At 41.0% G+C, this 22,448-nt stretch overlaps 1 protein-coding gene across 1 annotated transcript in view; it reads left to right on the top strand.

The window, feature by feature from the left end:
• The window catches only part of RNF24 (ring finger protein 24), a 669,287-nt gene that overhangs the window by 257,293 nt on the left and 389,546 nt on the right, over positions 1-22,448 (top strand). Inside the window, exon 2 of the mRNA XM_044062004.1 lies at positions 15,760-15,909. Within this exon, the coding sequence (XP_043917939.1) occupies positions 15,760-15,909 (150 nt within the window). The remainder of the gene's footprint in view (positions 1-15,759; positions 15,910-22,448) is intronic.

Here is a 22,448-nt window from a genome sequence, read left to right as displayed (position 1 = left end):
GTTCCCCAGTTTGTATATTATGTACCATTTATGCACTTGTCATTCTAATGCCCCCACCCACCACCAACAGCAATACTCGGATGGTATTTTGAGTCCTCACAATTCATCTATTTACAGAATTTTTAAGATAGATATTTTTAGGTATTCATTGGGGAAGGATTTGTGTCATGTTTAGACTTATTAGCTTATGTACCTTTACCCTTATTAGCCCATGTACCTTTAATTCTTGATTGATTTGAAAGTGCCTTTTGGCGCCTATATGTATTTTAAAAATGAAGGAATTGATGTCTGTCTCTGTTCTGAAGAAGTCTGTAAATGTCAGATGAAAGCGCTTAACTTGGTTCAAGTATTTTTTATTTTGTGTTTCTGTGCAATAAACGTTTTTCTTCTGGTTTTCTTCTGGTTTGTGTCCGAGCTGAGGAGTTTGAGGTCTCCATCCACACCAGTTTACATTGTTGCCGTGCTGTGGTTTATTAAAATGTCCTATACAAAGGCCAAGACTGATTAATAATACATTGATTTGAACACGAAGTCCATGATGTTATAGTTACAAACTGGTTAATTTAAGGAAGACGGAAATGCCACCACCACCACTAAGGCGGGGGCAGTTGGTTACTCTGTAGGAGTACTGCTGAGCTGCTATGTTTGTTCCCCAGTGAATTGTTGTACTGTGTGGAGTTTCTATTTTTGAATTTGGTCTACCAGTAGTAAAAACCTGATGTGTGTTGCCTGTCTTGTTGGTGCCGCTGGATGCACTACATTTTTGTGGGGGTGTGTCAGGGGGGTGCTTATAAAATCTGTGGATTTCTCTCTGTGTGGTTTTACAAGACTGGTGTGCATTTGTTTGCGATAAGTTAGAAAATACCATGTGAAACAGAGTTGAAATAAGTTAGTCATTTTGGACACAGTATTATATTTTACCATAATCAAACTCTGAGGTGTATTGTGACGAAAGGAGGTACTACTAGCACTGCAGCTGGAATTTTGTAAATGATTATATGTCATTGGTGAATATCAAAATGATTTATAGAACATGGCTGTCTTACAAATGGATTGGAACTGTGCATCCTGTGTATGTCAAACTGCTTTATACAGATGGGTGTGCTGAAAAGGTATTTCTAAAGTTCTGTGCTTGAAATGTAACCACAGTGTGCCTACTGCAGAGTACAGAAATGCACATGGACTGTTGTAACTGTTTAAATGTGTATGCTTAACAGAGGATACTGGAGGGTTAACTTCAGTCCACCAAACTTTAGAAAAATATTTGAAATAATCACTGTATAGGCTAGGCCATAAATAGGCTATCTCACAGGTTTCATTGCAGCCAGAGAGACCGTCTGTACTAGAAAGCTTTCTGTGATGTTCATAGTGTTACCCTATTGCAGTCATCACACTTGGGTTATCCTGCCGTCAGGCGGTCCTGCAGTCTGCCCGAATTCCAAAGTCTTGGTCCGGCGTCGGTTGCTGTCGCTTCTTCCCTGACGTCAGTGTGCCAGAGGTATATAAGAGGCATCCAGCGCCATTTTCTTAAGTCTTTCTTGCTGCACAGTGCCCGAAGCAGAAGCAGTTAGCAAGTGCCGGACGGCCGACACCTAAGATTTTCGATTTGAATTTCAGTCCGAAGTCTTCAATAAAACTAAGTACCCCGTTGGGGAACATTTTCTTGCCTCAGTCCAATGTCAGAAAAAGTTAACAATTGCATTTCTTGTGGGAAGCAAATACCTCATAAGGACTTCCATTCCTATTGTATTCCTTGCCTAGGCCCAGACCACGACATCACAGGTTGTCGGTTTTGTGCTAGGTTTAATAAACAAACTATCAAACGCCGTTTTGACTTAGCACGGCATTACTTTCGTAAGAAATTTAATTATATCATGCCGTCGGAGCAGCCGACGACCGCCATACGTAAAAAATGCAAGGATAAGGACAGGCAGCCTAGGAACAAGCCAAACTCCGAGGCCTCAGCTGGGCCTGTCGCCGGTTCTCCGGTTTTCAGTGAGGCACCTATGCAGCCTCTGCCGACCGCAGAACTGGAACCCCAGACAGCTGCGGATTCCCAAGCGGAGCCTACTAGGCCGATGCAGCCATCTTCCGACAACGGAGCAGAAGTAGACATCGATGCAGTGGAAACACCTTCGGTTGCAGAAGGTGTCTTCAGACCGACTACACTCACCATTAAATCTTATGCTAAGTTTAAAACTCCTTTAAAATGTAAGAAAACTGTACATCAGTCTACAGTTCAAGGCCCCATGCCTAAGAAACAGATGCTTAAGATGGCTGAAGATTTGATTACCCTTATCAGGGGTTCTCATCTCCCTCCTGATAAAAGACCAAGACAAGAGGAGGACTATGCATCCTCTGACCAGGTTTCAATCTCCTCAGATTCTTCTGAGGAACAGGATTACACTTTTCCACCTTATGAAGACTCTGATGCTGAAGACTATTCCCTCAGCATCTCCCCCTGAAGACTGCTCCTTTGGGGAAACTTTACATACCATGAGGGAACATTTCCTCTGGGAAGGCCAGGATTACTCAGATTCTAAGAAAAGGCTCCGAGAGTTCCTTTTATTACCCCAGCACAGACCTCTTGCTATCCCTCCTGTTTTAGATATTGTGGATGATGTTTACTTGGAGTCTAGTTTAAATCCAGACTCTCTACCTCCTGCTCCAGTCAAACCAGATACTACAGAGTACCTGACTCACACAAATTCCTTTATAAAAGCCCTGTAGCTGACCCAGAAACAATTTCCCATGGTCCTAAGGGAGATAAAGCTTCTATGGCTAAAAATCCTGTGCCCTCTGAAAGGGATTCCAGAGACCTAGATAGATGGGGAAAGAAAATATACACCTCAGCAACTCTGTCTATGAGAGCATTAAATTGCCAGTTTCACATGTTGAAATATCAGCAATTCCTAATGTCTCAGTTAAAACAAAAAATGAGCACACATTCAGAACAGTCTGAATTCAAGGAAATGCAGGATCTGTTGCATGCAGCTGAACAGGTGGGCAAACATACTTTATAATGAGGATTTGATTCATTGGAAGCTTCCTGTGGAGCAGCTGTTGCTGGTTCTGTCATACGTAGACATGCTTGGTTAAAAGAACAAACCCTTCCTGACCATGTTAAAGCAAAATTATTGGATGCACCTTTACAGCAGGATGTATTTGGTGTCAAAGCAGAAGAGGTTTTAAAGAAAATGGAGGATAAGGCAAAGTCTATGCAAATGGTCAAGGATTTTTTGCAGGTACAACCCCCTCGTTTCAGCAGAAATTGGCCAACAAAAAACTGGTCCTTTCCAGCTTCTGACAGATCACAGAGGGGCAAATACAGACGCCCAAGGGGCAGAGGTCAGTCACAGGGCCCTTACAAACCTCGCCAATGGGGTACTGCTACCCAGAAAGGAGGAGAAGACAGGCCCCAAGCTAGCAGAAGACAAACACAATGACTCTATCCTCAAACTACCAAGCAAATCTCTCCTGGCAACTCCCTTGGTAGGAAAACTAGCATTTTTTGCAGACAACTGGCACATCATCACAAAAGACAAATGGGTTCTAAACATTGTCTCTCAAGGATACAGATTCCACTTTCATACCTTACCAAGGATCAAAGGAATGCCAAACCTGCCACCAAATCAATGGGCAGAGGAACAAAAACAAATTATGGATCTCATGAACATGAGAGCCATTCAACAGGTACCTGCACAGGAGCAAGGACAAGGATTTTACTCAAGACTCTTCCTAGTCCCAGGAAAGGACGAAGCATGGAGACCCATTCTGGATCTTTCAATTCTGAACACCCATCTGCAAGCACCAAAATTCAAGATGCTAACACTACAGCAGCTTCTTCCCATGCTGGGCAAGAATGCTTGGCTAGTCACTTTGGACCTCAAGGAGGCATACCTGCATGTCCCTATCAGACAGAATTGCAGAAGATACCTCAGCTTCATTACAGGTTCAATGCATTATCAATTCTCTGCACTGCCTTTTGGCTTATCTACTCCGCCCAGGGTCTTCACAAAATGCCTGGCACCAGTAATTGCATACTGCAGACAAAGAGGAATTCAAATATACCCATACCTGGACGACTGCCTTATTCAAGCAGAAAGCAAGGACATTCTTTTAAAGCATCTGGCATTTGTCAAACACCTTCTAAGTTGCCTAGGGTACACAGGAAATGAAAAGAAATCAAAACTAGTGCCCTCACAAAACATAATATTCCTGGGTGCCAGCTTGAATACAACGGCCCAGATGGCTCATCTCACGCCAGACAAGCAATGACAGCTGATTCAATATTTCAAAATAATGGCAACAAAGACCCTCTCTGCAAGAAAAAATCTGCAGGCCTTGGGATTCATGGCATCTTGCATACTACTAATACCATTTGCAAAACTGCATATGAGGAAATTACAATGGTACCTGAAACGTGTATGGACTCAGCACAGCCACAGCTTGGAAACAATTATACCACTCATTCCCTGCCTTCAACAGGAGTTTCTATGGTGGGCACAGGCATGTCACCACAACAAGGATCAGCCTTTCACCTTAGCCACAGCCAGGCAAACTATGACAACAGATGCATCGGACTATGCCTAGGGGAGCACACATGGCAGGGCAGTGCATTCAGGGCAAATGAACTACAGATCAGAGGCATCGGCATCTGCATATCAATCAAAAAGAAATGCTAGCAGTACAGAATGCCCTAACAGCTTTCAAGGACCTTCTACACCCAGGACTACTAATAATAAAGACTGACAATACCACAGTAATGTGGTACATAAACAAGCAAGGGGGCACACATTCCTACCCTCTATGCAGGCAAGCAATGACCTTGTAGAACACTGCACTGTCTTACCAGATTCAATTACAAGCACAGTTCCTGCCAGGAAAGAAAAACACATTGGCAGACGACCTAAGCAGAAACATCATGGATCCACATGAATGGAAATTAGATCCACAAGTATTTGCAATGATAGCTCAAAAATGGGGACGCCCAGACATAGATATGTTTGCAAGCCCCCACAACCACCAATTTCAAACATTTTGCACAAGGACCTTCCATCCACTAGCTTGGAAAGTGGACACCCTCTCATTCAGTTGGAAAACATTAACAGTGTATGCCTTCCCTCCACTGCCTCTTCTAGCAAAGGTACTGCTGAAAGTCAGATTAGAGAGGCCACAAATGATGCTCGTTGCACCAGACTGGCCACGCCAGCATTGGTATCCAATTTTAAGGGACATGGCCCACGGCCCACCATGGATTTTGCCACAAATTCCTCACCTGCTCACCCAGCGAGACAATCAGATTCTACACAGCCAGCTCAAGACTTAAAACCTAGCTGCATGGCAAATTACCTAAACAACCAACACCTTTATCCAAAGCTGTTATGGATGTCATTCTGGAGGCCAGGAGGCCCAGCACCAGGAAAACCTATTCAGACAAATGGAAAAGATTTTGCACCTGGAACCAGGCTAAAGGCCAAAATCCCCTTGATCCAAACATCCCTCAGATTCTACAATATTTAACGGAGATGTTGAACAAAGGACTTTCCTTTTCATCTATTAAGATCCACGCCTCAGCAATTTCAGTTCATTACAGCCCGGATTCTCCTTTATTCTCACATCCACTCCTAAGACAGCACCTCAGAGGGGAGAAGAACTTAAGACCACCAAGGAGAGCTCCAACACCTACTTGGGATCTCAACTTTGTTCTGGAAAAGCTTACACTGCCGCCCTTTGAACCAGCTTTTTCAGCTGATTTAAAATTTCTTTCATGGAAAACTGCCCTACTACTAGCAATAACCTCAGCTAGAAGAGTCTCAGAGCTACAGGCACTAATGGCTGTGGAACCTTTCCTCATTTTTCATCAAGACAGAGTCTCTCTACGAACTATAACCCTTCCTTTATGCCAAAGGTGGTATCCAGTGTGGTCCTAAACCAAACCATTCACTTGCCCACCTTCTTCCCAAATCTCTAGAACAAAGGAGAAAGACTCTGCACTCTTTGGACATTCACAGGCAATTACTTTACTACTTGGATAAAACTAAGGCTTTCAGAAAAACTGACCAGCTCTTTGTAGCCTATGCTACAGGATCACAAGGAAAAGCCATCTCAAAACAGACCATTTCTAAATGGATAGGGCATTGCATACATTTCTGCCACACACATCATGGGAAACCGGTACCTGCTAACATTAGGTCCCACTCCACCAGGGCTACAGCTACATCAGCAGCCTTTCTCAGGAGAGTGCCAACCAAGGATATTCTGGAAGCTGCAACTTGGGAGTTCAGTGCACACCTTCACTAAACACTATCACTTACCTCTATACTCTAAGACTAGAGCTGGTTTCGCCACTGCAGTTTTGCAGGGCCTACTAGCTTCTTCTAACCCTGTTTGACTCCATCTCCCATCCTTAGCTTTGGGATTCAACCCAAGTGTGATGACTGCAGCAGGGTAACACGATGAACATAGTACAGTTTTGTACCTACCATAAATGTAGATGTTCGAGTGTACACCCTGCTGCAGTCCAGGTTACCGTCCCTCCATCCCCTCTGAACTAGCTGAACTTATCTCTACCACTCTATCATATTTTACCTCTGTGGTATATTTGCTTGTGCCTAAGGGTTTTGTTTCATTTTTATATAGCTATTTGTGTGTGTATATATATATATATATATATATATATATATATATATATATATATATATATATATATATATATATATATATATATATATATATATTATATATATATATATTGCCTACCTATTAGGGGCTCCTGACATCTGGGGCAAGAAAAACTGAAGAAAATGGCGTTGGATGCCTCTTATATACCCCTGGTGCACTGACGTCAGGGAAGAAGCGACAGCAACCGACGCCGGACCAAGACTTTGGAATTCGAGCCGACTGCAGGACCGCCTGACGGCAGGATAACCCAAGTGTGATGACTGCAGCAGGGTGAACACTTGAACATCTACATTTATGGTAGGTACAAAACTGTACTGTCTTTGGGGTGAACTGATTGTTACTCTGAAAAGATGAAGGAATGCAATTGTTTTATGACTTCCAGCACCTGCCAAAGATCTGAACAGAAGCCCTTGTCTGTGTATTTTTACAGGTAGATGCTAAATACTGCCAGCTGCCAGCAATGGGGGGGGTTACATGGGAACTAGAAGTCAGATGACAATAAATAATGTCATTCTGCAAGCTATCCAGCAGTAATATTTTAGATATTATTTTGAGAAGTCTCTTAGAGTGAGATAGAGCATTCTGTATTCTTTCTTAGGCTTGACAGTAATAAGAAGACCCATTCACCACATCATCTACTTTGCTCCATTAGTAAGTTACTAGGGAATAGTATAAATGTGAAGTTGTTAAATCTCAACGTTTATTCTCACTGATGGGTTTGGAGCCGATCCTCGGCTCTGACATGGCCTATAGCAAAGCTCAAGGTTTGCCAGTAGCTCGAGACCAAGCCCCGTATCCCATGATGCACTGCTGGAATTACCCCAGATCTAGTTTGCCGCGGCACAGATCTCGGTGTTCCAGATAGCTCGGACCATTATTAATCGATAGTCATCTATTTGCAAGTTTAAAAACTTTTTTTCTTGACTTCTTGATAGGATAGTATATATATATATATATATATATATTATATATATATATATATATATATATATATATATATATATATATATATATATATATATATATATATTTATATATATATATATATATATATATATATATATATATATATATATATATTATATATATTATATATATATATATATATATATATATATATTATATATATACATATATATATATATATATATATATATATATATATATATATATATATATATATATATATATATATATATAAAATCTTTAGAATTTTAAACTTGGACTTAGTTTTAGATTAGAGCCCTGTGCTGGCTTCTGTTTTTCTATAGTGTTGGGCCTAAGAGTTGGCCTTGTATTTAACCTCATTCTTAGGTGTACCTTGGTAGATAATTTCTAAGTGTATTGTTTAATTCTTTAAAATTGTTTAATTTGATAATAGAAATGTCTGATGAGAAAGAGAAGCCTCATCCAAAACCTGACTTTAAAAAATGTCCGGATTGCGGACAAAAAAATGTCTGTCACTGACTGGCATGTTCATTGTGTTTATTGTCTGGGGGCTAAACACCTCCAAGACTCTTGTAGTATAGGACACTCCTTCCCCTCCAGGGTACTTTTGGAGAGAAGGAGGAAATTAGTAGACAGGGGTTTACTTCAGCACCCTTTCTCCGAAGCACTGGGTGACCAGGATGGTGCTAGTAGATCCTCAAAATCTTCCAAATCCTCAGGTTTCTCGAAAGCATCCAAAAAGACTAAAAAAATGGAGGGTGTAGGGTCATCGGTTCCACTGTCCTCGGAACTGAATGTCCCTTCTGTTCGGAGCCAGCTTTCAACTTTGGAGCCGGTCTCTCAAATTCCCTCATCTCCTCTGCTCCAATCAGCACCTTCTGTGCACTCCTCAAAGTCTTCTGTCAGCCTCTCAGATATGGATATGGACCGGCTAGTGCAGAAGCTTCTACGGGCACCAGGCCTTGCTAAATTGTTGTTGGCTCAGACGCCTTCATCGGAGCCGAAGACCATTAACCCGGACTTGACTTACCGATCTGCACTGGACTTTCTGCACCTAAGGAGCCCGACCTGATAGTTGTTGAGCCTGTGGAGCCGAGACCTGCACCGGTGTTATCGGTTCCATCTACTCGGACGTCCTCAGCACTGACCGGGGACTCTGGGAGCCGACACTTTCCTGTCTGGTCCAGGGAGGATAGTCGTACCGATTTGTTGGTGCCAACTCTTCCTCTCGGGGCTTCGGCTTGGATGAGCTCGGCTCCTAACTCGGGCTCGGAGCCCGAGTCCTCGGTGCGGGAGGATCGGACGGTCCCTTCGGATCAGTCTACCCCTTCTCGTCGGAGCCATGCTGTGTTCGATATCATGAGAAGAGTCCTGTCTCCAAAGACATCAGCATAAGGTCTGGCTTCCTCCTCCCCTCAAGCAGCTGTGTCCGCTCCTGCTTCTACCGGTCCACCCAAGCGTAGAGACCCTGAGCCTCAAGTAGCCCTACAGGGCACGCCCTGCTCTTCTGAGACCTTCCCCAGATCCCCCCACTGAAGAGGTGCCCAGGAAGAGACTGTGCAAGAGGAGGCACTTGGACTCCCCACAGGAGTCTTTGACATCTGACACTGACTTGTGTGAGTCAGAAGGGTTCCCTCGATCCCCCTCTGAGGATATCTCCTTTGCAAAGATATTAGAGATCCTTAATCATAGGGACGGTTGGCAGTCTAAAAGCCCTACTGAAGATGAGTCGGTGCTCCTGAAGGCTTTCGGGTCTCAACCTTCCACTTCTTGCGTGTCTCCACCTTACGATGAGCTCATGGAACTGAGCTCTCGTAAGGCATGGGAGTCTCCAGAGGCCATGGAAACCTCTTCCTCTGAAGCCAAATAAGTTCATCTCTGCCCCAGTGGACAAAGCCTTTTTGACTAAGGGAGTGCCTGTTGATGCCATTGTGGTGGCTGCAGCCACCAAAAAGGAAATGTCTGAGATGTCCTCATCTATCCATCCTCCTAACAGAAATTCTAGTATCATGGATAGATATGGGAAAAGCATGTTTAGTTCAGCGACCTTTTCCCTTGGATCACTGAACTATTTAACCCATTTTACAAGACTACAGAGAGATCTCCTGAAAGAGCTAGGAGATGCTCTCCAGGGTACGGTAGCTGCAGGGGTTGCCGACAAAGTTAACACACAGCTCGCTACCCTAAACTCGATTGTGAACTCGTCCATGCGCCTTATATCTTATGCAGCTGATGGTTCGAGTAGAGCCGCTAGTTCAGGCGTTCCTCTACGTAGACAAGCCTGGATGCTTCTCTGTTCCTTTGCGGAGCTATTCAAGTCTTCCTTTATCAACACCCCATTTGATGGCTCATCCCTGTTTGGGCCCAAGGTAAAGGAAACTCTAACCAGGTGTGAGCAGGAAGGCAAGACTCTATCTGCTGTTGGAGTCCGTTTTTCTACCCCTACTCGGCCCTATCCCAAGGGTCCTAAGGGTGTAGAAATGTGGTTCTGAAAAGCACAGGGAGCCTTTCAGGACACACGTAGAGAAACCCCCTCTAGAGGCAGAGGAGGGGGTTTTAATGGAAGACGCCACCCACACAGCAGGGTGGGTCCATAACAGCAGGGTGACAGAGGCCAGTTCTCTGGTCAGCCCTACTGAAAGGAGACCTGGCTGTTCGGCTCTGGAGGCAGTTGGGGGTTGCTTATCTTTATACCCAGAAGCCTGGTTAAACATAACGTCCGATACCTGGGTACAAAGCATCATTTCCAGAGGGTATTTCATACCGTTCTCTTCCCCTCCCACTCCTGTAAACAGAATCCCGGATGTTCCACCCAGTCTCAGGGAACAAGCAACCATAGAGGTCCGCAAGTTGTTAGAAAAAAAAGAGTCATCCAGCCAGTTCCAGCAGTCCAAGTTGGATTCGGAACTTACTCAAGATTCTTTTTGGTTCCAAAGAAAACAGGGGACTGGAGACCTATCTTGGACCTCAGCAGACTCAACCAATTTGTAAAAAAAGAGAAGTTTCAAATGGTCACGCTTCAGGCCATTCTTCCCTTTCAAGGGAAAGGCGATTGGATGTGCTCCATCGATCTCAAGGACGTGTACCACCACATAAAGATGGACAGATGCTCCAGAGATCACCTGCGTTTCCGTCTGGGAGCCGAGCCAATCACTACCAGTTTCAAGCCCTGCCCTTTGGTCTCACTACAGCCCCCAGAGCATTCACCAAATGCATGGCAGTGGTCACGGCTCACCTGAGGCGTCTAGGATTCCAAGTGTTTCCATATCTAGATGATTGGCTTCTCACCACTACCGCCAGGCATCAATTGATTCAGGCAACACAATCTACTCTGACACTCTGCCACCACTTAGATATTACAGTCAACTTCGAAAAGTCTGCCTTGTCACCATCGCAGCATACCATCTTTATAGGAGCAGAGTTAGATACCTCAACCACCACTCTACGTCTTCCAGTCGAAAGGGCCTCACTTCTTTGCCAACACGTCAACTCATTGGTGTCAAAAGAACAGAGCTACAACCGCAGAGGTCTTGAAAGTACTAGGTTTGATGGCGGCAGCAATTCTAGCCATTCCACTCGCAAGGATGCATATGCAAATTCTTCAATGGCTCCTGTTCACTCAGTGGTCTTACCAGAAGTTACCAATGAGCCATTTGATTCTCATCACAAATTCTTGCAAGAGAGACCTTCGGTGGTGGTTGACTTCCCTTCATGTCACAATAGAAAGACCCTTTGCCCCCCCCCCCCAGTAGCCACTGTGACCACGGACGCTTCCCTGATAGGGGGGCATTTTCAGGGAAAGACTGCCCAAGGCACATGGACGGATCAAGAGTCGCATCTGTATGTCAATGTTCTGAAGTTGAGAGCAGTACTTCTGGCATTGCAGTACTTCCAGGACTCTCTTCCTCTAGGGACAATTGCAATTCGGACCGACAACATGTCAGTGGTCTGGTACTTGAACAAACAGGGCAGAACCAAGTCTTACCCCCTTTGTCGAGAAGCCCTCAGGGTATGGCAATGGGCTGTGTCATCCCAGCGTTTTCTGTTAGCAACGCACATCCCAGGGAAATCCAATGTGATAGCAGACAAGCTGAGCAGGGCAATTCTGTTGCCCCACGAGTGGTCTCTGAACGAACATGTTGCGGACTTGATTTTCCACAAATGGGGCCAGCCTTGCTGCGACCTCTTTGCCAGTCACATCAATACCAAATGCAGAAGCTACTTTGCCCTGATACCACCTCCGGGACATCCCCCGAGAGACGCACTTGTACATGATTGGCCTCCGGGTCTCCTATATGCATTCCCACCTATTCCATTGATGCCCAGGTTTTTACAGAAAGCAAAATCGCTGGGAAGGACGGTTATCCTCATAGCCCCCCATTGGCCTCGACAGATTTGGTTCCCTTTCCTTCACCATCATCTGCTGGAGGATCCATGGATCCTGTACCCAGTTCCAGATGACCTGACACACCCGTCAGGGGACCTCCATCCTCCATTGCAGTCTCTAAAGCTGGCTGCTTGGCTGATCCACTTCCCCAGATAGCCAGGTTTCATTCACTCTCAGATGACACAAGACAAATTCTATTGTCTTCTCATAAGCCATCCCACCAGAAAGCTATATCGCAGTAAGTGGAAAAGGTTCTCAGTTTGGGCCAGTATACAAAAAATGGACCCTTTCCGAGCTCCTCTGTCATCCATTTTAGAGTTTTTGACAATGATTTTCAAGGAAGGAGCAGCAGCTGCCACAGTTCTGGTTCAGTTAGCCACCATATCAAATTTCCACCTTGGGATTCGATGGATTAAATGTTGTGGCCCATAAGTTATCTAAGGTTTTTCCTTAAAGGTGTTTTTCACATGAGACCTCCTGTCAAAATCCCTTATCCCCCCTGGAATTTGAATTTTATGCTGTCTCAAATAATTCTCCCCCCCCCCCCCCCCTTCGAACCAGCATCATCTTGTGATCTCAAATTTTGTCCTGGAAAACTATTTTTCTAGTGGCCATTACTTCTGCCTGCAGAGTGTCACAACTTCAAGCATTATCTATCGGACCTTCTTACATGATTTTCCATGCTGATAGAGTATCTCTCATAACAAACTCCTCCTTTTTGCCTAAAGTCTGTTCCGAGTCCAATATCAATCAGGTCATTGAGTTGCCAGTCTTTTTTCCCAGCCATGCCAACAAATTGGAATACATGCTGCACAAACTTGACGTACATAGACAGCTCAGATTTTATCTTGATAGGACTAAGGATATTAGAAAATCAGTTCAACTCTTTGTATCCTTTTCGGAGGCCAGAAAATGTAGACCAGTGGCTAAGACAACCCTTTCAAAATGGTTATCGGATTGTATCTCATTTGTTCATGCAAATGCTAACATACCTTTGCCACACAAAACAAAGGCTCATTCAACCAGAGCCATTTCTACATCTTCTGCTTTTCAAGCTAAATTGCCCCTTCACAACATTTGTGCTGCAGCCACTTGGTCTAAGCCTCATACCTTTATCACTCATTACAAAGTAGATAAGGCTTCAGGGACAGGTCTTCTTTTGGTTCCACGGTTCTGAAAAATGTACTCCCGTGATCCACCCAGGATTGCGGGTGCTAGGGACGCTATCTGTCAGTGAGAATAAACGTTGAGATTTAACAACTTTACATAAAGAAGTTATGTACTCACCATAACGTTCCATGTGAGTTGTTTATCTTGCCTTTATTCTCACGTCCCTCCCTCCATCCCCCTCCTGGCTGACAGTTGGCCTAGAGGCTAGTATCATCCTGGTTGTTGAATAAGTCTTCCTTCTTGGGGAGTGCTCCCCTTATAGGAGTATATATACATGCAGCAAACAAGATGAGGTAATTCCAACAGTGCATCATGGGATAAGGGGCTTGGTCTCGAGCAACTGGCAAACCTTGAGCCTTGATATCGGCTCCGAACCCATTAGTGAGAATAAAGGTGAGATGAACAACTCGCATGGAACGTTATGGTGAGTACATAACTTCTTTTTCTCTTAGATTCCATCAGGAATATAGTGAAGCTTAGTTTAGATATTTTCTTTATTTGTTTGTTTGAGACTGTCCTTCAATGTTTTAAATATTTTCTCTGGCTTTGAACTCTACTTCTGAATATATAATTAGTATTGTCTTGTTCTTTTATTTATTATTAAATATATTTAAACTTTTCATTGTGGCTGATCTTTGTAGAGATATTTATTTGGTTGACACTGTGGGCCACTCATAACAGCCTTGCTCTTGGTCAAACTGCCATTTGTATTAATATTAATATTACACAGTAAGATTGGACACCCTTTGTTAAGACCCTTAAAGTAGCTGGTGAGGGGTTCTGGTGGCAGTGGTAACTACCTTATAGTCTGGTCAGAAGGGGACATAGTTACTAAACCTGTGCCAGCCTTTCCCAGATATATATATATGTGTGTGTGTGTGTGTGTGTGTGTGTGTGTGTGTGTGTGTGTGTGTGTGTGTGTGTGTGTGTGTGTGTGCGCGCCCGCATGTGTGTGCAGGCGTGCACAGCTCAAATCTCCGAGTGTCTGTTACTTGGACAGGGACACTAAGCACTGGTTGGACAGAGAGAGTGTTGGAGAACTTGACTTGGAATCCTGATTAAGGACTTGACTCTGTAGCTGTGCCAGTGGGGAGTCGTGGGGATCTGGAGAAAGAGGAACCAGCCCCGGACTGACTTTGGTGTCAGTGTGCTCTTAAGGGTAATTTCACTTGATGCAGAGAGCTGCATCTGGAAATACTGTGTGTGTACTTCTCCCAGTGAACGTCCCCCCACAGATGCCAGTGGTGAGGATTGAGGCTCCTAGATTACTGGCCCATAGGTGGGATATCCATGTCATCTATTGGTTGGCAGTGGTGGGTCATCACATACACAGTTAACAGTGTTGCTAGAACTGCTGTGTAGAAATGCTAACTATGGATGAGAATGACTAATTTTGGCTGTCGTGATCAAATTAATTGGTCATTTATCTGGAAGTGCTAGATTAGTGTGTATATGTGTACAGCAAATCAAAATACCGTACTGTGGCCATTTTTTATCACATTCAGACATTTAAGGATTACACAATGACATGACTACAGTTGATTGGTTTAGACATTAGTTTGAGTAGTCTTACATCAGGAAGAAGAATCCAAAATAGCATGAGCATTTATGCATGGCCCTATAAAAATATGTATGGGGGAACCATGTTTGAAAACCACTGTGGGCCCAACGTACAGTCAATCCATTGGTTACTATGTATGTATCTAGGCATAAATATTTCTGTCTTAAGCCAAAAACCGAGGCCAAAATACAGTTGTAGTCAACAAAATTAAGAACTTTTCTTTTCAGTGAGATGTTCCCCTGTGCATTTACATCTATAGATGCTATTATATGTAGACATTTCAAGGTCTGCAGAATTTGAAGAATATGGCATTCCAAAAACATTGGGGATAAATGTTTGATCAAATAAAACCTGCTTCAGCTGGAAGTTACAGAAGTATGATCCATTGTGAATCTCCTACATTTTTTTAGGTACGCTAGTTTATAGTTTGTATAGAAAGCCATTTCATAGGTTCATAGGTAAATACTAGGCTAGCTGCCTTTGTGGGCCATTTTAAGCCTGGTCAGTTCCCCTCAAAAGTGAAACTCAAACTCTGTACCGTGTGTCTGTGAGGTAAACACCTTAACCATTATGTCAGTAAGGTTATTTTGTTTGTGAAATACAGTACAGTCTTTCACACCTCAAGTGAAAATATTTCACAAGTATGTGACATAATTCAAACCAGTAGTACTTTGTAGATAACACTCTCTTGTGAGCTAAGGTTGCACTGCTATAATGTTTAATGCACAGATTATTTTTTTAAATGCTTGCTTAGTTGTTTTTGAACTCAAATGATTTTTGCGGCTGCTCTACTCCTTTGCACTATACCACTTGATGCTGAGCGTTGCTCCATTTAATGTACCACCGGCTTCTTTTAGAGTTTAAGCATCTTCTCATTCGGTGGACCTTCTGTTATGCCTTAATTAAATTTGTTGTGGTATGGTATTTATCAATCGCTGTCTGAATGTGTTACTTTCTGTGCAACAGGAAGAATAATGCAACTTAAACTTTTTCTTCTGCTTCTTTGTAGACTTTCCATGAGTACAAATTTCCAGCAGTATAGTTTAAGGATGCCGAATATTGGGTTCCAGAATTTGCCTCTCAATATTTACATTGTCGTATTTGGGACTGCCATATTTGTCTTCATCCTCAGTTTACTCTTCTGCTGTTACTTGATCAGGTAAAAAATGTACACTTGACTTTTGTAGTTAGGAGAGAGAAGAAAAAACTTGTTTACACCAAAAAGAAATGTTCTGTTTTTAATGTATATAATCCGTAAGGCTGGGCGGGTGTAGCATAGTTGGTTGTCGGCAAAAGACAAAGAAAAACAAATACATCTCTACATTGTCTGCAGGGCTTTTTCTGGTAGCAAACAGATCAGCTATTAAATTTCAGTGTGCATTGCTTGTCAGTTTGCACATGGTAATCCAGAGACTTTGCAGTCCTGAAGTTGTGATATGGGTTCACTCTGAGATTTAGCAATGACAAAGATGTTGGAGGGTACAGGGCAGTATAAATTGAAAGAGGTAAGTAAACCTGTAGCAGGGAGCATTCTGACAGGTGTGAATTTCGGACTTTATGGTGTGACTTGCTTTTAAGACCTGTTTCATTGAAGTTTAAGTCTGTGCTGCTTTTGCTTTGGGTTGGCTTTCTGTTTTATAAGTAGTAATGTATACATTAAGTGAGGGGTACTTGAACAAATAGTTACGTTTACAGTCATATTAATAAAAAATACACTAGAGCAGTAACTCACAAGACCCCCCCCCCTTTGCAAAATGCTGAACTTTACTGTCCAGATTATATAATAAAGCAATCGTGTTACTAAAGTCTTTAAATTCTAGATATGGATGGTAAAGTTTAGCATGTATTCCTAAAACACAACCAACAAAACTGAGTAGTCGGGTACAAGTTAGTAGTTTGAAGATGTTCGTGTTAGCCGAAAGGACCAGAATCACAAGCTTTCAGTCAGTTTAGCATCTGAAACTTTCTCAGTCCACAAGCCCTCTTAATCTGTTGTATAGTTTATAGTCCATATCTCTTAAGCTGCCTGAGAAGCTCACATTGGACAAAACAGTCCAGGTTACAGCATATGTATTTTTGAGGAAGTTATGCAAACGTTGTCAGATTTGGTCATATTAACTCTACCAAGAACCGAATGCTCACCAACAATATACAAGAGGAGAAGATAGCACGGATCAATATGGAGATGTTATGTCCAAAACCAAAGTCAGACCACAAATTGTAGATGTGCTGACTCAAAGGAGCTTTAGGAGGCATTGTTATGTTTATCTCTTGTGTTACTATTTAATACCTCAAGGTCAATCTATTTTGTCTATGCCTGTTTAAATTTTGTTGTTTAATTTTAATTTAATTAAGTATTCATTCATCTCATTATACAATCAAGCAGCTGACAGGTTGTTTAATGGGATTAATGTGATTATTTAAGCACTTTGTTTTTTATACTACAGTGTTCTGAAGAAGTCCGTGGAGACGGACGAAACCTAGGTCGACGCACTGTTGTTTGAGACGCACTGTTGTTTGATTCAATAAACAAACTTGTACTTTTGGAGCGTTTATTGGCCTCGTATCAGCACATCTACAATTTGTGGTCTGACTTTGGTTTTGGACATAACATCTCCATATTGATCCGTGCTATCTTCTCCTCTTGTATATAGATTTGGTCATATTCCTTATTTTGAATCATTCTTTTATCTTTTTTTTTTTTTGGTTTCAATTCCATATAACAAGTCGGACATCTTGATTTCTGTCATCTCCTCTTGTTGGCTTCCATCTTCCTTTCTTGATTAGCTTTTTCTCTTTAATTTGTGTTGTTCTCGCAGTTGCTTCTTGATTATGCTAATCATTAGATCACACCTGCAGTAGCCTGTGCCGAAATGGGTTATTCCTGCCAAGGATAACTCCAGCTGGATAGTATTCAAAGCTTTAGGGCACCTTCCACATGCCCAAACCATTAGTAACCTCAACCAGAGTATACATATGATGGCTTGGGGTGCCATGCATTTCAGGCCCTTCCTGTCATTGAAGTGAATTTCTCTTTAGACTTCAGAGGAATGTCAGTTGTACAGTTTTCCTTCAAGGCTGGTCAGATAAGTTCAGTTTGGGAGAAAAAAGCTTCCACAAAATTTTGTTTTAACAAATATAAAATAAAATAAATAAATAAGTTAGTTTTTTTTTTAGAGAAATTGTTTTCACAGACTATGATTGCCGAACTGCTTGAGCCACTGTCTTTTATTTTGTGGGGGGGAAATTAACTTAAAAAACATGGGGAGGCAGAGTTTTTATGATCCTCTAGTATGTTCATGTTTTGAAAGGGTTATATTTTTTGTGTTTTGTGTTTGTGTGTGTGTGTATATAACACTGTGCTTTAGAAAAAGTGGGGGTGACCAACTTTCGCTGGCAGAGGTAGGTACCATCCTTGGTTTAACAATGGAGTAGAATGTGGTGTCACCGGGCCTTCCTTCCTCAGGACACATGAAATTATTTTATTTATTTTTATTTCCCTCTTTGTTGAACTGGTTAGTCCCATTAGGCTAGTTGCCACTGTAGTAGTATTTATACTACTATGGATATTTGGCCAATGCATTGGGGAACTTCCTTTGCACGAGCACTTCCTGTTTCTCTTCCAGGCGCAGAGGAAGCCCGGAGAAACGGGGAGGTTAAGTGAGAAAGAAAGAGATAATGGAATGTTGAGAGAAATGGAGAAAAAGCTAATATCGAGACTGAAGGATGTATCCAAGATTCTGAGGAAATGTTTCAAATAAATCTGTTTTGATGGAGATGAGTAAGCATATTGACGGATGACTGACTTCAGAAAAATGATGATCCAAAGTGAGACAGAAAATGAAGGAGATGTTTCCTCGGGAGACATATGGAGAAAATACAAACGGTTGACTTGAAGACAATCCTGAAGAAAAGTGTGGGATGGAAAAAAATAATATGTAGAGAAAGTAAAAGAGAAGGCACAAGGGTAGTAGCAGAAAAAAAAAGCAGAAGAAAATGAAAAAAAAATGGAAGTTCGTTAAAGAAATGGGCAGGTATGAAGTGTGGGACAATTTAATAACTCCTTTGGGTGTAAAAGCACATGAGGTAAAGGCATTTATTCTTAACAAAGGTACATTTTATTCGAGACAGTTTTTTCAATGGAAACTTTAATTGGAGAATGCGAAAAAAGATTGTAACCCATGGAATCATCTTTGTGATAACAGCATTTAATAGGTAAACTAAAAAGAAAATTCATGTACAATTCCAAAGAGAAGTGGAAAGAAGAGACTTTGAATGGACATTTGAAAATGTTATGTAGAGAAGTACTGGACATTGCAAAAGTTTATGATAAAAGGAGGTTATGGACTGGCAGATAGGACTGTAATATTTTGCTGGAAATAGAAAGTGAAAAAAACTATACATATAACAAGTATGATAAATGTGGAGAAGAATAAGGGTGTAGTAAAAGGGGCTATATTATATATTCGAACGCTTAAAAGTTCGAATCACTAAAGATCGAACTTTAGTGATCGAACTTTCAAATGTTCGAATATATTGAAAAAACAATATTTAAAAAAAATAGTAAAGGGTTTAAGCAGGGGGCAAGCCCCCCTGCACACCCCACTTGGGGTCTGAGCCCCCGACACCCCCCCCTGCTACTTAAATATACCAACTCCGAGATCGCACTTCAGTGTGCTACAGTGCGGAAATGGAAAATTTCCCATTTCCTACACTGTAGCACGATCTTGGAGTTGGGGGGTGGGGTGCAGGGGGGGCTTGCCCCCCTGCTTATACCCTTTAGGTTTTTTTTTTTTTTTTAATTTTTTTTAATATATTCGAACATTTGAAAGTTTGGTCACTAAAGTTCGATCTTTAGTGATTCAAATTTTTAAGCGTTCAAATATATAATATAGAACCTAGTGAAATACTGGGGACAACACAAAGTTTTTTTTGTGGAAGCGAAGGAAGGAGGACATTATATATGTGAGAAAATGGGACATGATGCAAAAAATGTGAATTGAAATGTAAATGTAACGATTGGACTGGATATTTGTGGATGGGTTGTATAAATGAAAATAAGAACATAAAGAAATAGAGAAGATATTTTAAAAGAAGTAGAAGAAACTATATATGAAAAATACAGGATGTAGAAGAAGGTTCTGAAATAAATGATGGACAAAAATTTGGAGATAAAGTAGTACACACGGCAACAATATAACAAGGAGAAAAGCAGGATGGAAAAATAAAAAGCCGCTCGACCAATAACACAATAATTTATTGAGAAACGAACGGTGTAAAGCGCTTTCAACTGTGAATCCAGTCTTCATCAGAACACATTAGTGAAGAGAGAACCCAGTATAAATACACTCTAATTGCTTAATTACTAACAAAATGTGCCAAAAACCTAAAAGCTGTAAAACATGCCTAACATAAAAAATGCGATTCTAATACAACACTAAATATAACGATAGGCATATATAGACACAATAAATACATCCCATGTGTACACTAAACAGAATATACAAAATATAAAATGCATGGAATATATATCATTACATGAGGTGTCCCTATGCAATGAGATATATAAAATATATAAAATAAATGCCAAATCTTGGTGATGCGATACATAGTAATGAAAATAAAAACATAAATTTGTAAAAATATTTCATGAAAAAATTGTAGAAATTATTTCATAAAAATTATACCTATACTAATTTATGCTAAAGCCAGAAAAGGTTTGATGCTAATATGATCGTTTAAACCAGGAAATCTAGTGGCATCAGTAAATATCTGCCATTTACTTTCTAATAATGCCAAAAACATTTTCCAATTCCTTCCACAAGGGGAGCATATAACCTGATCTATAATAGCAAATAAAAACCTATGTTCGTTCCCTTTTTCTAAAATGTGTCTAGATAAAGCATTATTACTATCCTGCTTCTGTATTCTGTAATAATGCTCATATATGCGTTTTTTAAACTGACGTTCTGTTTTTCCTATATAATAAGCAGAGCAACGTGTGCATGTTGCTAAATAGACCACTTGCTTGGTATTACAATTTCCATTTCTACACTTAATAATAGTATGATTAATATCATCAAGATGATTACTAGTGACTTCGTTGATATATCTACACTGGTTGCAAGAACCACACTTGGTTGTGCCCTTGATTCTGTCTGTTCGTTGTTTAATAGTACCTGCTTTTTCTAATAATTTCTTCAAATTGGGTGCTATCTTGTATACACATCTAGGAAAATTGTCCCACTGCTGACCCGTGTTGTGAGTAATAATTACATCCCAATGTCTCTGTAAAATCTCCTTAATGGCATGTACGAATGGGGTATATGTCAAAACACAAACCCTATTGGACAAAAACTGTCCATATTGGTTTTCCTTAGTCATATCCCGTGTAACCAAACTACTATGATCAAAATTCCCCTTGTGGAGGGAATTGGAAAATGTTTTTGGCATTATTGGAAAGTAAATGGCAGATATTTACTGATGCCACTAGATTTCCTGGTTTAAACGATCATATTAGCATCAAACCTTTTCTGGCTTTAGCATAAATTAGTATAGGTATAATTTTTATGAAATAATTTTTATGAAATAATTTCTACAATTTTTTTCATGAAATATTTTTACAAATTTATATTTTTATTTTCATTAATATGTATCGCATCACCAAGATTTGGCATTTATTTTATATATTTTATACATCTCATTGCATAGGGACACCTCATGTAATGATATATATGCCATGCATTTTATATTTTGTATATTCTGTTTAGTGTACACATGGGATGTATTTATTGTGTCTATATATGCCTATCGTTATATTTAGTGTTGTATTAGAATAGCATTTTTTATGTTAGGCATGTTTTACAGCTTTTAGGTTTTTGGCGCGTTTTGTTAGTAATAGAGTGTATTTATACTGGGTTCTCTCTTCACTAATGTGTTCTGATGAAGACTGGATTCACAGTTGAAAGCGCTTAACACTGTTCGTTTCTCAATAAATTATTGTATTATTGGTCGAGCGGCTTTTTATTTTTCTAAAAATTTGGAGATAGTAAAAGGAAAAAAAATTCTGCTGGGAAAAGGGTGAAAGATAGAAAAAAAGTTCTGCTGGGAAAAGGGTGAAAGAAAAAAAAAATTCTGCTGGGAAAAGGGTGAAAGATCGAAAAAGAAAATTTAAAGGGACAAGCGCAAAAGGTCTCGAAGGATGTAATACCCACTTTTCGTGCAGTGTCTGACTGGTAACCTAGAGGACAAAGGGGATCCATAAGAATATGGAAAGAAATAGTTGTCAGATGTACCTTCAATGAAGAATATATTCAAATGCAAAGTTGAATAATTCTGTTAGGTGTTTCATGGTCAGATCAGATGTTGTAGCTAAAAATATGATTGATTCCTCCTTTGACACCACAGGGAAAAGCTCTTCCACTTAGCTAGGTATGATTTTCCTCATAGTGAGTTTCTTATCCCCCCCTCAAGATGTTTGAGTATCATTTTGATGATAAAATCAAATCTTCCAAAAAGCCATATGGAGCTTTACTACATTGGGGTATATCAAGGATCCCTAGCACTGAATTGAAAGGCCCACATGCTGGGGTAGCATGCAAGAGTTGTCCCTTAATTCTGGTAGTAGAGGAAAAAATAGTGCTGCCTGGAACCATATAGAGAGCTAATAGAATGATCTTTTGCCACACTTCATTTATC

This window comes from Protopterus annectens, chromosome 2.part1, assembly GCF_019279795.1.
Source record: "Protopterus annectens isolate FY-2018-M chromosome 2.part1, PAN1.0, whole genome shotgun sequence".
In the NCBI taxonomy this organism is placed as follows: Eukaryota; Metazoa; Chordata; order Ceratodontiformes; family Protopteridae; genus Protopterus; species Protopterus annectens.
This window is presented reverse-complemented; position numbering and strand designations above follow the sequence as displayed.